Source organism: Carcharhinus amblyrhynchos, chromosome 2 (genome assembly GCF_965287045.1).
Source record: "Carcharhinus amblyrhynchos chromosome 2, sCarAmb.v2.hapA, whole genome shotgun sequence".
Classification (NCBI taxonomy): Eukaryota; Metazoa; Chordata; class Chondrichthyes; order Carcharhiniformes; family Carcharhinidae; genus Carcharhinus; species Carcharhinus amblyrhynchos.
Window position 1 is genome coordinate 107,245,614 of NC_137325.1, and position 17,054 is coordinate 107,262,667.

At 42.4% G+C, this 17,054-nt stretch overlaps 1 protein-coding gene across 3 annotated transcripts in view; it reads right to left on the reverse strand.

Annotated features, from left to right (window-relative positions):
- Positions 1-10,225: 10,225 nt before the first annotated feature.
- Positions 10,226-17,054, reverse strand: part of cfap69 (cilia and flagella associated protein 69) — a 95,461-nt gene continuing 88,632 nt past the window's right edge. For 2 of the 3 annotated variants that reach the window (XM_080210727.1, XM_080210719.1), the window contains one exon: positions 10,226-12,511. In XM_080210727.1, the coding sequence (XP_080066853.1) occupies positions 12,353-12,511 (159 nt within the window). In that variant the 3' untranslated portion in view covers positions 10,226-12,352. The remainder of the gene's footprint in view (positions 12,512-17,054) is intronic. The other variant, XM_080210734.1, reaches the window with a different exon arrangement.

Consider the following 17,054-nt stretch of genomic DNA (forward strand, 5'->3'; position numbering starts at 1 on the left):
TGGACTACTCCTGCTCCTTTTGCTTATTTACTGGCAATGAGGGTGAGTGATTTGATTTGATTTATTATTCTCACATGCATAAGTACTAAGTGAAAAGTATTGTTTCTTGTGTGCGATACAGCTAAAGCATACTTTCATAGAGAAGGAAAGGAGAGAGTGCAGAATGTAGTGTTAGAGTTGTAGCTAGGGTATAGAGAACGATTAACTTAATGTTAGATAGGGCCATTCTACAGTCTGACGGCAGCAGGGAAGAAACTATTCTTGAGTCAGTTGGTATATGATCTCAGGATTTTCTTTTTCCAATGGAAGAAGGTGGAAGAGAGCGAGTTTGCACTGAGTAGGGTCCTGAATGATGCTGGCTGCTTTTCTGAGGCAGCAGGAAGTGTAGACAGGGTCAATTTTGGGAGGTTGGCGTGCATGATGGATTGGATTTCATTCATGATTCTGTAGCTTCTTGCGGTCTTGGGCAGAGCGGGAGTCATAGTAAGCTGTGATACATCCAGAAAGAAAGCTTTCTATAGTGCATCTGTAAAAGTTGGTGAGAGTCATAGCTGACGTGCCAAATTTCCTTAGTCTTCTGAGAAAGTAGAGAGTTTGAAGGCTTTCTTAACAATAGTGTCGGCATGGAGAGACCAGGACAGGTTGTTGTTGATCTGGACACCCAAAAACTTGAAGCTCTCAACCATTTCTACTTTGTCCCTGTTGATGTGAACAGGGGCATGTTCTCCACTACATTCCCTGAAGTTGATGATTATCACTTTCGTTTAGTTGACAATGAGGGAGAGATTATTGTCGTTGCACCAGTTCCCCAGATTCTCTATCTCATTTCTCTACCCTGTCTCGTCATTGCTGATGATATCATTGTAATGGGTCAGATCTCAAACAAACTTGAAAATCAAGTTGGAGGGGAATTTGGTCACATAGTCACAGGTATATAAGGAGTATAATGGGGGCCTGAGAACACAGCCTTGTAGGTGTTGAGGGTGATCGTGAAGGAGGTGTTGTTGCCTATCCTTACTGATTGCAGTCTGTGGGTTAGGAAGTTCAAGATCCAGTTGCAGAGACAGGAGCAGAGGCCCAGGCCACTGAGTTTGGCGATGAGTTTTGTAGGAATAGTGGCGTTGAAGGCCGAGCTGTAGTCAATAATTAGGAATCTTACATAGATGTCTTTTTTACTGAGGTGTTCTAGGGTTCAGTGTAGGGCCAGGGAGATGGCATTGCAGCAGTAGAACGGGGAGGGGGAAGAAGGTTAAATTGGGTGTTCAATAGCCTGTAAAGAAAGAAGTGGGGCTGGCAACTTTCTATCCTTCTGGCGATCGTAATTGTGTTTGGGAAGGCTGTTAGAAGATTGGTAGGTAAGAGTTGGGTGGATAATATGGCATAAAAACTGTGATGCTCATTAATAATAGAAGTAATAGTTTGTGGAACTTCAGGTCAAAAGGATTTGGACCATAAATATCTGGATTAACTGGAGTTTGTGAATGGTGCAAAAGAGGCTAGAAAGGAGCCCACTGATGGGGTGGGATTTTACTGCCTTGCGCATCCCGAAACCATAAAATCCCACCAAAGATCAATGGGCCTTTCTATCGTCTGCCCCTCGCCTAGTCCGATTCCCGAGGTAGGTAGGACTATAAAGTTCCAGCCGTGGTCTTCAGGGAAAGGATTTCCACATCTTCCTGAGCTTACTGATGATAATTTTGAGGGTTAACAGATGGAGGATATGTTGTACACAGGAGTAGGAATAGGCCATTTGGCGATTTGAGTCTGCTTTGTTATCTGTTGAGATAATGTTTGGTCTGATTGTGATCTCAGCTTTACTTTCCTGTCTCCTCACCACCAACCCCCTGCATAACCCTTAACTCCCATGTCTATCAAAAATCAATCTAACTTAATCTTGGATAAATTCAATGACCCAGCCTCTACTGCTTTCCGAGGAACAAAATTCTACTGACCAACAGCCCTCTGAGTGAAAAAACAATTGCTCCCCTCCCCCCGCCCCCCTCTGTATCTTCCATTCAGTCAAATGGAAAATACAGAGGGGGGAAGGGGAGCAATTGACCGTGCCAGGAGGAGGGGAGAGATTGGCTGGGAAGGCCAGAGATTGTTGGGGGGGGGGCGGTGATGGTGAGGCCTGTATCTGGGGGAAAGTGACTGACGGATTTCTTTGTGTTTTGTTGCACAGAACAAAGAGATCTCCACATGCATGATAGCATCCTCTAGTGTGAGCAGCTGGCTTGCTCCGCCCCTTGTCCTGCTGGCAGAAATCAAGTTTTGCATCATTTTTTGCATTGAAATGGTGTAAAATTTAATTTGTGACCTCACCAAATAAACAAATCTGAAACTTGCCCATTTTCACATTCATTCGGCATTAAGAATGTTTTGGTACGATCACCCCCAGAGAAGAGGAGATTTGTTTTTTCACTCAGAGGGCTGTTGGTCAGTAGAATTTTGTTCCTCAGAAAGCAGTAGATGCAGTTAATCACAGCTTTAAGCTAATGGAGACTTTTCACTTTATCTTAAAGCAACCAGCTGTATTTGCAATTTTGCAGGATCGAGGATCTCAGCTTGCAAAACCTTTTTTTACAAATGGCCAAGATCATAGGAGATTCATGGGATGTTAACCCCTTAACATCTCACCCCCACCTCCCAGCCAATCATTGGTTGAAGGGTGTGCCTTTCCCCAACCCACCTGTCTCCACTTAGGCCCCACCCCTTTCATGGTCCAGTCCCTTGACACTGCTCAGTGGGCACTGCCAGGGCGACAGGCTAATACTGCCTCCCCATCCTCCCACCACCCAATCCCCAAGAGCCTCAATGGCCTCTGGTTCTACTGACGCGGCTATCCCATCAAATCCCTGTTGATGGGGACCATATGTGACCCTCGCTGGTGAGGACATTCACCGGTGAGCCATTAAGGCACGTGATCCTGGGATGATTTAGAATGTTCATTTCAATACTTAAATAAGTCTCACGCCCTTCTTGGGGGCAAGGCTGATCACGTTGTAAATGCAGGTCTGGTAACATTGTGAGAGGCAAGAACGCAGGCGCAAACTTGATTTTTCACCTTTTGCGTGATCTTACTGGCTCGCCATGCCGATTGACTGGTGTGACAGTAAGAGCGCCCCCTCTGTCTTAAAAGCAAACTGTGTTTCCTAATTTTAATTTTTGCCACAAGAGAAAGAATTTTCCTTATATCTGCTCCTTCAGATCTCCTCAGGATCTGTTATGTTTTGGTACGGTCATCTCTCATTCTTTTCAATTCCAATCAGTAGAGGTCTAACTTGTTCAACTTTTCCTCATAAGGTAAGTTCTTCATTCCAGGATTGAGTCAAATTAACCTTCTCAACGTCTCCTACTGCAATGATTTTTTTTTGAATTAGAAGACTGAAACAGTGTATACAGTACACTAGTTGTGGTTTCACCGAAGCCCTGTACAGCTACAGTAAAAAGTCCCTACTTTTATATTTCATTTCCCCTTGCAATAAATTCCACATTTCCATTGCCTTCTTACCTAAGGGAAATCTATGTGACTTTTCAGAGACTAGGAAAATAGACTGGGTAATAACAAAGACCTGGAATAAACTGACAGTTTGAGAACTAAAGGCAGGTTAGGAAGTGGGAAAAGTAGTGGCAGATGAAATACAATGTGACAAGGTGTGAGGTTATGCACTTTGGTAGGAAGAATAGAAGCATAGACTATTTTCTAAATGGGGAGAGAATTCAGAAATCAGAAGCGCAAAGGAACTTGGGAGTCCTAATTCAGGATTGTTTTAAAGTTAACTTGCAGGTTGAGTTGGCATTAGAAAGACAAATGCAATGTTAGCATTCATTTCAAGAGGACTAGAATACGAAAGCAGGGATGTACTGCTAAGGCTTTGTAAGGCTCTGGTCAAATCACATTTGAATATTGTGAACAATTTTGCACCCCATTTCGAAGGAAGGATGTACTGGCCTTGGAGAGGGTCCAGAGGAGATTCACAAGAATGATCCCAGGATTGAAAGGTTGATGTATGAGCAGTGTTTGAGGACACTGGGTCTATACTCAACGGAGTTCAAAAGAATGAGGGGGAATCTCATTGAAACTTAGGGAGTACTGAAAGGCCTGGATAGAGTGGACGTGGGGAAGATGTTTCCATTAGTAGGAGAGACTAGGATCCAAGGGCACAGCTTCAGAGTAAAGGGGCAATCTTTTAGAACCAAAATAAGGAGAAATTTCTTCAGCCAGTGGATAGTGAATCTATGGAATTCATTGCCACAGAAAGCTCTGGAGGCCAGGCCATTGAGCATTTTTAAGACAGAAATAGATAGATTCTTGATTGGTAAGGGGGTCAAAGATTATGGGGAAAAGACAAGAGAATACGGTTGGGAAACATACCAGCCATGATTGAATGGCAGAGCAGACTCAATGGACCAGGTGGCCTAATTCTGTTCCTATATCTTATGGTCTCCTCTAATTTTCACTATACTGAATGTACAGATATCAATAGAATCAATTTCTGAGAACATAAGAACATAAGAAATAGGAGCAGGAGTAGGCCATCTAGCCCTTCGAGCCTGCCCCGCCATTCAATAAGATCATGGCTGATCTGTTGTGGCTCAGTTCCACTTTCCCGCCCTCTCCCCATAACCCTTAATCCCCTCTCTTATCAAGAACCCATCAACCCGCTTCTTAAAAATATTTAGCGAGGCAGCCTCCACTTCAACGGGCAGAGAATTCCAGAGATTCACCACCCTTTGAGTGAAGAAGTTCCTCCTCAACTCCGTTCTAAACCGCCTCCCCTTTATCTTGAGGCTGTGCCCCCTAGTCCTACTGTCTTTTTTGAGCGGGAAGAGTCTCTCCACCTCTATCCTATCCATCCCATTCATCATCTTATACGTCTCAATGAGATCTCCTCTCATTCTTCTAAACTCTAACGAGTACAAGCCTAGTTTATTCAGCCTCTCCTCATAGCTCAATCCCCTCAACTCCGGTATCAGCCTAGTAAACCTCCTCTGCACTCCCTCCAGGGCCAAAATATCCTTGCGCAGGTGCGGCGCCCAAAACTGCACACAGTACTCCAGCTGCGGCCTCACCAATGCCCTATACAGCTGCAGCAAGACCTCCCTACTTCTATATTCAATCCCCCTCGCTATGAAGGCCAGCATCCCATTCGCCTTCCTGACCACCTGCTGCACCTGCAAGCTGGGTTTTTGCGACTCATGCACAAGGACCCCGAGGTCCCTCTGCACCGTCGCCTGCTGAAGTTTTTCGCCACGTAAGTAATAGTCCTTCCTACCATTCTTCCTACCAAAGTGGACCACCTCACACTTGCCAACATTAAATTCCATTTGCCATTTCCTGGCCCATTCGCCCAGCCTATCTAGATCCTTCTGCAGACTCTCCACACCCTGACTCTGTATCTCAAAGCATATTAAGGAGGCTTTACAAGTGTAATCGCATCTGAAATCTAGACCTAGTCGTTGATCGCAATGAGCACATCACATTTGGGACAGCATGGTGGCACAGTGGTTAGCACTGCCGTCTCACAGTGCCAGGGACCTGGGTTTGATTCCGGGCTTGGGTCAATGTCTGTGTGGAGTTTGCACATTTTCCCCGTTCTGTGTGGGTTTCCTCGGGGTATGCCAGTCTCCTCCCACAGTCCAAAGATGTGTGGGCCATGCTAAATTGCCTCTTAGTGTCAGAGGGACTAGCTAAATGCATGGATTATGGGGATCGGGCCTGGGTGGGATTGTGGTTGGTGCAGACTTGATGAACTGACTGGCCTCCTTCTGCACTTTAGGATTCTATGATTCCTTTGAAGAACATCTTGATGGCAATGTCATGGTATCAATCAAAGGCTAATATATCCTTCACTCCTGAGGGTTATAAAAGCATGGTTGTCTCTATTAAGAATTCTTCAGTGATAGAATAATCTATGAAAAGATACAATGATCGTATCTGATTGTGTAATTTCAGATAAAGCCAGCATTTATAAAACAAATATTTCACAGGATGTGGGTCTTGCTAAGTATTTATTTACCCTTGAAAAAGTGGTGGTGAGCTGCCTTCTTGAACCGTTGCAGTCCATGTGATCAGGTTTCACCCATGGTACTGTCAGGGTGGCTCATCTGGTCTTATTCTTTTTTGACTTGTAGCAGCTTGATACAAATGGCTTGCTAGGCCATTTCAGAGGGCAATTAAGACTTAGCTGTGGTTCTGAAGCCATATGTGGGGTAGACCATGTAACAATGGCTTCCCATTAGAACATTAGTGAGCCAGATGGATTTTTGTGGCAATCGATGATGGTATTGTTTACTGAGGCTAACTTTTAATTCCAGGTTTATTAATTGAATTTAAAATCCACCAGCTGCCATGATGGGATTTTAACCTACTTCCTCAGACCATTAGACTGGGCCCATGGATTACTAATCTCGTAATGCTACCACTACACCACCTCCTCCCCTTATACTGCATTTTAACAGCAAGAAATTAAATATTATGTCCATTGACTATAAAAAGTACTCAATAATAGGAACAATATGAGGAAAATTGGCATCCGGTACTGGCCCAAAAAGTGGAATATAATTGTAGTCACCTCTATGTAATGAGCATGTTCCATTTTCAAGGCAAATACAGATTTATCTCCACTCTTATCAAAATGGTGAAAGTGCGTCAATGCATAAAAAATACACCGTAGATTATTCAGCTTCTAATTATCAGAAGAAATTAATTTTATTTATACACCATATGGAATATTTGATTTCATGCGTTATTGAAGAACGTCACAAGGGTAGTTATGAAGTGATTTTCTTTGTTGAAATATGTGCTTTATAATAGCTTTGACTTTATACATTACTAAATCAAAGATACTCTGGTGAATAAAAGCCTCAAGATAATTTTGTTTATTGGTTATCTCAAATTTGCAAATATTTAGAGGCAGTCGTTCTAGTTGAACATTTTAATCAACCTCAAGGGGTGACAAATCAGATCTGTTCATGACGAGCTTTGATTACCTTATTGTGAGTAAATCAAAATTACAGGATATAAAAGTAAATTTACTATAGCTTTTCTTTCTAGCTACGAACAGTAAAAGTAAATTACTCAAACTGATCTGAATAATATTTTATATACATCAGTGATTGTAAATTATTCAATGCTTGTTGTGCAATTCATATATTAACTTGTGGCAGCTAATCATATTTCTTAACTATTCAAGAGTTTGATTAGACCTTTAGACTTAGAGGTTTACAATGAAAACTTAGAGTGAATGATCAAAAATCACATCCAAATCTTGTCTCTTTAATAAGCGTGCTAGTTTAACCATTGTATGCAAAGCCTGTCAGCACATTAGGCCTCTGTGGGAATTGCAAAGTTCCTCTGTTGTGGTTTCTTTCAAATTTATCAATTTTATAATTTTAATTACATTTTGGCCAACCTCATCTTCCTGAAATTTTGGAAAGTGCCTATTGTACCCGAATTAGTTTGTTTTCTTTAGAAAAGTTGTTCTTGGGATGTGAAGGATGCTGACAGGATGGCATTTGTGGTCACCCCTAAATGTCCTGACAAGGTGATGATGGGCTTTCTCAAAAGGACTCCCTAGTGGTGACGGTGTTTCTACAAAGATGCTCAACTGATTGGAAGATGATTTTATTTGTTTTGATGTTAGCATTTTGGTTTGATTTTTGTACTTTTTCTGTTTCTTTGTTTTATTTAAAATAAAATTGTATAATCACTTCTCAATGACATTTTTACTGTTTTAATTACATTGTCCCGTTAAGGGAACATACTTGACCATATCCTAGTGAGGACAATTAAACATCTAACTGGAGGTCTTGGCTCCATAAATATCCCCCACCTAAAATATGGGGAAGCCCAGCACATTAGTATACAAGGCTCAAGGATTTGCAATCATCATTAGCTAGAAGAACCACATGGATAATCCAGTCTCCTCCTGATGTCCACAGAAGTGGCTGAAGGCTCTGATTACTGCAAAGACTATTGGTCCTAACAACATTTTGGCATAAAACTGAAGACATGTGCTCCAGAACCAGCAAAGCAAGTAGCTCAACTGCTCTAGTACTATTACAACAATAGCATCTACTCAGCTATGTGGAAAATTGTCCACTTTGTCCACAAAAAGCTGGACAAATCCAGCCAGGACAATTACTACTCCATCAGTTTATTCTCAATCACCGGCAAAGAGAAGGAATGTGCCTTTGATAGTGCTATCAAATGGCTCTTACACTGCAATGACCTGCTCATTGGTGCTCAGTGTGGTTTCACCAGGGCCACTAAAGCTCCAGACCTCAAGGCATCATTTGACATCAAAGAGCTCTAGGAAAACAGAAGTTAATGGGAATTAGGGTGGGGGTGAACTCTTCACTGATTGGAGTCATTCCAAGCACAAATGAAGATGGCTGTGATTGTTGAAGGTCAATCATCTCAGTCACAGAACATTGCTGCAGGAGACCTCCAGCATGCTGTAATAGGCCTAAGCATCTTCAGCTGTTCATTAATGACCTTCCCTCCATCATAAGGTCAGAAGTGGGGATATTCACTGATGATTACATAATGTTAAGCATCTTTCACAATTCCTCAGATACTGAATGTAGCAAGACCTGGAGGACATTCAGGCTTAGAGTGATAAATGGCAAGTAACATTTGCCCCTCAAAAGTGCCAGGCAATGACCATCTTCAATAAGAGAGTGAGTATCTAACCATCCTCCTTTGACATTTAGTGTCATTACCATTGCTAACTCACCAATGTCAACATCCCAGAGATTAGTATTGACCAGAAACTGAACTGGACTCGCCCTATAAATATTGTGGCTACAAATCCAGGTCAGAGGCAAGAAATCCTGCAGCAAATAACTTACTCCCTGACTCTTCAAACCCTGTCCACCATCTACAAGGCACAGGTCTGGAGTGTGATGGAATCTTGTCTATTTGCCTAGATGAGTGCAGCTCCAACAATACTCGAAGCTCAACACCATCCAGTGCAAAGCAACACATGAGATTGGCAGACCCCATCTACCAGCTTCAAATTACACTTCCTTCATCACTGACATATTGTGGCAGCAGTGTGTACCATACACGCAATACACTACCGCAATTCACAAATAATCCTTCTACAGCGCAGGAGAACATCACAAGTTACATGAAAATTCTCTTTCAAGCTGCACACCATTCTGACTCGGAACTATATCACTGTGTCTTTGCTATCAGTGGGCCAAAATCCTTGAATTCCCTTCATAACAGCATGGTGAGTGTACCTACACTACGACCTGCAATGGCCTACTGTCATCCTACTAAGGATAGTGGGCAAGCAAGGATAGTGGGAGGCTGGAGGCCCAAATAATGGGGTCCACAAGAATGTCAGGACAGAAGACCCATTGGGAAAGCCGGATACTGCTGACGGAGATAGGTAGGTGAATGGAAAGGCATTTCAACACCGAGGTGTCCTTGTTGTCTACAAAAAGGCCCAAAACTGGTAGGACCATCAGGTTGGAACTGAAACACCTCCAAAGACTAGTGACAGATTTGGTTGCAGCCTTTTATACCTTTCAATTGACTTAATGAACAATTCCAAAGATGTTTTTAAAACACCAGTATCACCACAAGTTGACTCCTACTTTCGGTCTTAATTGTGCTAATTGGTCACTTGCCTTTGGTTTCCATTCCAGCTCTTGGGAAAGTCTCCTGAAAGTAGGAATGTGTTGAGGCTGTCCTAATGTCATTCCCCACTATTTTCTGAGTCCTTTCGCTTTCAAACCTGTCTTCCAGGAGCTTGGGAAAATTCAGTTCTCAGTTTCTGAAAGACTCTGAAACTAGAACCTCAAACCCTTAAGCAGGACAAGCTCTAAAGCAAGGCTGAGAAAGAGACACGTTGTCAAAGCTTTTCATCTTATATTCATCAGGACAGATTTCCAAGAATATTACATTTCAAAGAGAGCAACAATTTGCAATCAATTGATTGCAAATGAATCAATTAGCAATTGATTCACTTGCCAATCAATTCACTTGATTGATTAGCAAGTGAACTCTAATAGGTGTTAATTTAACCATGGTACTCTGTAGTGTCATTACAGGTTTAATTTCACTATCATAGAATACCTATAGTGCAGAAGGAGGCCATTCAGCCCATCAAGCCTGCACCGATAATGATCCCCGCAACCCCATGTCCCCTGCTAGTCCCCCTGACACGAATGGGCAATTTAACGAAGTCAATCAACCTAATCTGCACATCTTCGAGTGTGGGAGGAAACTGGAGCATCCGGAAGAAACCCATGCAGACACTGAGAGGATGTGCAAACTCTGCACAGAAAGTGACCCGGGCTGGAATTGAACCCGGGTCCCTGGTGCTGTGAGGAAGCAGTGCTAACCACTGTGTCATCGCACTGCCTCAAAATAATCAATCAATTTTCTGTGGCTGCTTTGGGAATGTCAGTGGAATGTAGTTTACAGTCAAGTGTGAACAATTGTATTGGGAAATAATTTGAAGCAATTTTCATTGAGAGCTTCCCGCATTAGAATAAAAACTCATAGAATCCCTCCGGTGCAAAAGGAGGCCATCTGGCCAATCAAGTCAGTACCAACAACAATCCCACCTAGGCCCTATTCCTCCAACCTCACACATTTACCCTGCTAATCCTCTTGACATGAAGGAACAATGTAGCATGGCCAATCAACCTAACCCACACAGCTTTGGACTGTGGGAGGAAACCGGAGCACCCAGAGGAAACCCACGCAGATATGAAGAGAACATGCAAACTCCACACAAACAATCAACCAAAGCCAGAATTGAACTTGGTCCCTGGTGCTGTAAGGCAGCAGTGCTAACCAGCAGTGTCACCATGCCACACTATATAGCTGATAGTGATAGATCATTGCTGGATCATTGCTGCAGAGTAATGGATAAAGAACAGATATTATTTACAGTGTGTTGCAATTACATGTAGTTCAGTTCAGCTAAAAAAAAAGCCAATTAAATGTTAATTCTGTTTTCTCCCATAAAACAGCACCCGCATCCTTAGAGTTTTCATCGGTTCTGAAAATTAAGGTTTCACAAGCAGCTACATTCTGAAGCATGCAGCAAATCATAGCAACCTGAAGACACTTCTTTACAGTCAACATCTAAATTGTCATTTGTGACTAGTATATGATTGTTCAATAAACAAACTAATTCCTATGCAAAAATCAATGTAATATTGGTCTATCCTTCTGTGGCAGTCAGGGAGAAACATAAGGTATATAATTTGAGTGCAATGCCAAAGACATTGCTGTGTCCTGAGAAATAGCCCTCCAGCTCTATTATGCAAGAAGGCACAACTTGGTGAACATATTTCTGATTAAATTAAGTTAGATTTGGCATGCACTATTCCAAATCAACTATTCTCTTGTCTAGTTGTCCACTTTCCACAAATGTTAGCTCAACCAAAACTGTGATGTCTTCTGATTGGTCAGCAGTTCACAAAGGGAGGGGCTTTGGACTCTGGGGTCTTTGATTTTGTGGAAGGCCTGATGCTGGCCTGAGTGGTTTTTAATTTTGGTGCGCCTTCCCCGAAAGTGTCAACATGGGGCTCCCATCGGCTTTCTGGCTGGTGAGCAAGTTGTCTGTCACCTCTATTAATCTTGCCGTATCTGTTACATGTTTGCAAAACAACTCTCAGCATGGAAATCTCCAACAAGTGGATCCCAGATAGTTTGCATAGGAATTTAATAAATTCACAAAACTAAACATACAAGAATATAATGTTTCTTTATGTTTTACATCAAGATATGGCATATTTAGTCAACAGAGATATTCACTGAACCTATGCTAACATCTGGTACTTATGCTTCAAAAGTAACTTAGATCCAAAATAGGGCTGAAATAATGCAGAAGGTACAATGCACACTCTCTTCAATCATGGCTCCTCACCAGGCACCTAAGATTGGTGAATTTGTCCTTTGGACTTCCAACATCCTTAAAAAGGCCAGGCATTACCTGGAGTCCAATTTTATGTGTCCTCTTTTATAAAACAGAAAAATATACTGGAACAATTTAGCAGTTAGGTAACAACATACAAGTTCATGTTTCAGATCCTTCATCAAAACTGAAATATTAATTTCTCTGTTCTTAACACAGGTGCTACCCGAGTACATCTGGTTTTCTTGTTTTTTTAAAAAAATTCCAGGATTTTGCCCTTTACATTTTTTGAATAGTTCTGTTACACCTTAGATGACACCATTTTGTCAATGGCATATAAATGAATAGCTATCTGAAAATAATTTTCAGTTTATAATTTGCTCCTCATATTAACTAAAAAGTAAAACATGATAAAAGTCTACAAACTGTATCTATGAGGATTTATTTTAATTCATATATTGTACTCATTTTACAGATAGAGAACATGGCTTGTTTCCAGCATTCCCATTTTTCATTGTACTTTCTCTGCAAGTTCCCTTTACTTTCAGACTTACTGGTGAGAATGGACCTCCTAGTAACTCCGGCGGTGTGGTTTCTATTGTCACCAAACGTCCCCAGAAACCCTGATGGGAAGTCAAAACACATATATTCACCACTGAGCTTCCATTGTACAATATGCCAATGGTTCTGCTCCCACCTTATTAAAACACATTTCTTTTCTGAAAAAACTGCACAATAGTATCAATGCCTCAGTTTTCCAAACAAAAGTGGTAACAAATGGATTTGACAAGTTACTTTCCCTCAGCAAAAGATTTTTGCATAATTTACAAATTAAGCACGTATGGAATCATAGAATCATAGAAATCATAGAATCATAGAAAGACTACAGCACAAACAGGCCCTTTGGCCCACAAGTTGTGCCAATCTTATCTCTACCTACTAGACCTACCTAAAACTCTAAATCCTATTAAGTCCCATGTACTCATCCAGAAGTCTTTTAGAAGACCCTAACGAATTTGCCTTCACCACCACCGACGGCAGCCGATTCCACTCACCCACCACCCTCTGAGTGAAAAACTTACCCCTGACATCTCCTCTGTACCTACTCCCCAGCACCTTAAACCTGTATCCTCTTGTGGCAGCCATTTCAGCCCTGGGGAAAAGCCTTGAGAGTCCACCTGATCAATACATCCCATCATCTTATATGCCTCTATCAGGTCCCCTCTCATCCTTCGTCTCTCGAAGGAGAAAAGATCGAACTCTCTCAACCTATCCTCATAAGGCATGTCACCCAATCCAGGTAACATCCTTGTAAATCTTCTCTGCACCCTTTCAATGGCTTCCACATCCTTCCTGTAGTGAGACGACCAGAACTGAGCACAGTACTCCAAGTGGGGTCTGACCAGGGTCTTTTACAACTGCAGCATTGTCTCCCGATTCCTAAACTCAATCCCTCGATTGATGAAGGCCAGTACACCATACGTGTTCTTAGCAACATCCTCTACCTGTGAAGCCGATATGAGAGTCCTATGAACCCAGACCCCAAGATCTTTCTGATCTTCTACACTGCTAAGAGTCTTACTCTTAATATTACATTCCTTCATCCCAATTGACCTGCCAAAATGCACCACTACACATTTATCCGGGTTGAAGTCCATCTGCCACTTTTCCGCCCAGTCTTGCATCCTATCTATGTCAAGCTGCAACTTCTGACATCCCTCCAAACTATTCACAACACTTCCAACCTTCGTGTCATCGGCAAACTTACCAACCCATCCCTCCACCTCCTCATCCAGGTCATTTATAAAAATCACAAACAGCAAGGGTCCCAGAACAGATCCCTGGGGCAATCCACTGATGACCAACCTCCATGAAGAAAAAGATCCATCTACAACCACTCTCTGCCTTCTGTGGGCAAGCCAGTTCTGGATCCACAAAGCAAGGTCCCCTTGGTTCCCATGACCCGTCACCTTCTCAATAAGCCTTGCACGGGGGACCTTATCAAACGCCTTGCTGAAGTCCACAAAACCACATCCTCTGCTCTTCCTTCGTCAATGTGTTTAGTCACATTTTCAAAAAACTCAAGGCTCGTAAGACACGACCTGCCTTTAACAAAGCCGTGCTGACTACTTTTGATCGTACTATACTTCTCTAAAGTTCATAAATCCTGTCTCTCAGAATCTTTCTCATCAACTTACAAACCACTGAGGTTAGACTCACCGGTCGATAATTTCCTGGGCTATGCTTGCGTTGATTAATTTAACCTCTGGATCTCCTGGTTTTACAGATTCTTTAAAATTATTATGACCTATTCATGTAAAATTTTATTTACTTGTTTGATCTTTCTCAAATAAAAATAGAAAATTCTGAAATTTTTTTAGCAGCTTGGAAAGCATCTGTGGATGAAAAAACAAGTTGGCATTTCCCATTTAATTTGTTGGCTACCCAGAGGCAGAGTGAATGGACATCAGTGAGGAAGGGGGATGTGGGGTTTGGTGGGAGGGTGGAATCCAGTCATTGTGGTTCCTGTTGAGACTGACAAAATAGGAAAGTGTAGGTGGGAGGTCCTGTTTGGTTAGAATCAGGGGCTATGAGCTAAATAAAAGTAGAGAGCCTTAAAAGTCTCTGGATTATTACCCAAGTGACATTCTGGCATCACGATAAGTAAATTAAGAAGGTTAACATGTGGCTGAAGGAATGATGTGGGAAATAGGGATTCCATCAGTCAGAGCACAAGAAGGGGCTGTAATGTTGGAACAGGCTCCATGTGAAGCAAGTCCAGACAGATAGGAATAATAGGGCTGTTACAGGTGGGAAAGTAGACCAGCTGGTAATTCAAAAACAGAGAAGAGAGTAAAATTAATGATCAGAAATTGTACATCAGGCACAACAGGTAAAGTGAAAACTTATATATGTAAATAATTAAAGTAAGAGAGAGAAATAGGAAATGTATGAACAAACATGACAGCAGAATGTTCAAAAATCCCTGTTACTGGATCCATCTCCAGGCTGCTCCTGGTGCCACTAACTGGGTGCCATGAATACAATTTGGGATCAGACCTGAAAAACGATTGAAGCATCACTTTCCTGGACCCAAATTGAAAACCCAGGCCCAAGTCTCTGTGATGGCCTCCTATTCTACCCTTCAAGTTGAGGGTAAGTTTAAGCTGTCTTAAATAAACAAATATTTGGTCCAAATATCATTTATAATAATAAATGAAATGAAAGTTAAAAAAACTGTAATGCTTTGAAGGGATAAATTCAACTTGAAGGATATGATAGGAGTTCATCACAGACACTTGGCCAGTTTTCAACCTGAGTTTGGGAAACTGATGCTTGAATCATTTTCAGGACTGATCCCACATTGCATTAGTGGCCTGGAGATGGGAGTAACTGAGAGATCTTTGAACAGTAGAGTGGCAGCCATGACTGGGTACACCACTCGGTGATGAGATGGAGCAGCAGGATGCTCAAAAGGGCCAGTGCTGTCATAAGCAGGCTTCAAGAGGGAGCTTTTAAAAGGGTCTTAAAGCAGGAGAGGAAGGTAGCAACTCGCAGAGATTTAGCAATGGAATTCCAGAGCTCAGGGACTAGACACAACACCAAGAAAGAGTAATCAAAGTTAGGAAAGTCAGAATTGAATCAGCGTAGATGTCTCAGAGGAGTATGGGGATGGAAGAAATTACAGAGACCTTAGGGGTGAGACTATGAGAATTTTAAAATTAAGATATAATTTGACCAGAAGTTAGAATACAGCCAGGAATGTGTTGAAATAATCAAGTCTAGAGGTAACATAGGCATGAGTATGTGGACATTAAGAAAGAGGATGTGTTGGAACTTTTAAATTCTATCAAGATAGATAAGTCACTGGGACCGGATGGGATGTACCCCAGGTTACTGTGGGAGGTGAGGGAAGAGATTGCAGAGCCCCTGGCAATGATCTTTGCATCGTCGATGGAGACGGGAGAGGTTCCGGATGATTGAAGGATTGCGGATGTGGTTCCTATTTTCAAGAAAGGGAACAGGGATAGCCTGGGAAATTACCAACTAAGTCTGACCTCAGTGGTTGGTAAGTTGATGGAGAGGATACTGAGGGACAAGATTTATGAACATTTAGAGAAGTTTAGCATTATAAAAAAGATGTGGAGGCATTGGAAAGGGTGCAGAGGAGGTTCACCAGGATGTTGCCTGGTATGGTGGGAAGGTCTTATGGGGAAAGGCTGAGGGATTTGAGGTTATTTTCATTGGAGAGAAGAAGGTTACGAGGTGACCTGATTGAGGCATACAAGATGATCAAAGGATTGGATAGGGTGGACAGTGAGAGCCTTTTACCTCGGATGGTGATGGCTAACACAAGGGGACATAGCTTTAAATTAAGGGATGGTAATTATAGGATGGATGTCAGAGGTAGGTTTTTTACTCAGAGGGTAGTAAGGGCGTGGAATGCCCTGCCTGCAGCAGTTGTGGACTCGCCAACTTTAAGGCCGTTCAAATGGTCAGTGGATAGGCATATGGATAACATTGGAATAGTTTGGAGGGTTATTAGATTGGTTCCAGTGGTTGGCGCAACATCGAGGGCTGAAGGGCCTGTACTGCGCTGTAATGTCCTATGTTTAGTATGATCAGAAATAGTCAGCATGGCTTTGTCAAGGTCAGGTCGTGCCTTACGAGCCCAGTTGAGTTCTTTGAAAATGTGACTGAACACATTGACGAAGGAAAAGCGGTGGATGTGGTTTACGTGGACTTCAGCAAGGCATTTGATAAGGTCCCCCATGCAAGACTTCTTGAAAAGGTGAGAGGGCGTGGGATCCAAGGGGCTGTTGCCTTGTGGATCCAGAACTGGCTTGCCTGCAGAAGGCAGAGAGTGGTTGTGGATGGGTCTTTTTCTGCATGGAGGTTGGTCACCAGTGGAGTGCCCCAGGGATCTGTTCTAGGACCCTTGCTGTTTGTCATTTTCATAGATGACCTGGCTGAGGAAGTGGATGGGTTGGGTTGGTAAGTTTGCGACGGCACGAAGGTTGGTGGTGTTGTGGATAGTCTGGAGAGATGTCAGAAGTTGCAGCGAGACATAGATAGGATGCAAGACTGGGCGGAGAGGTAGCAGATGGACTTCAACGCAGATAAATGTGTAGTGGTCCATTTTGGCAGGCCCAATGGGATGAAGGA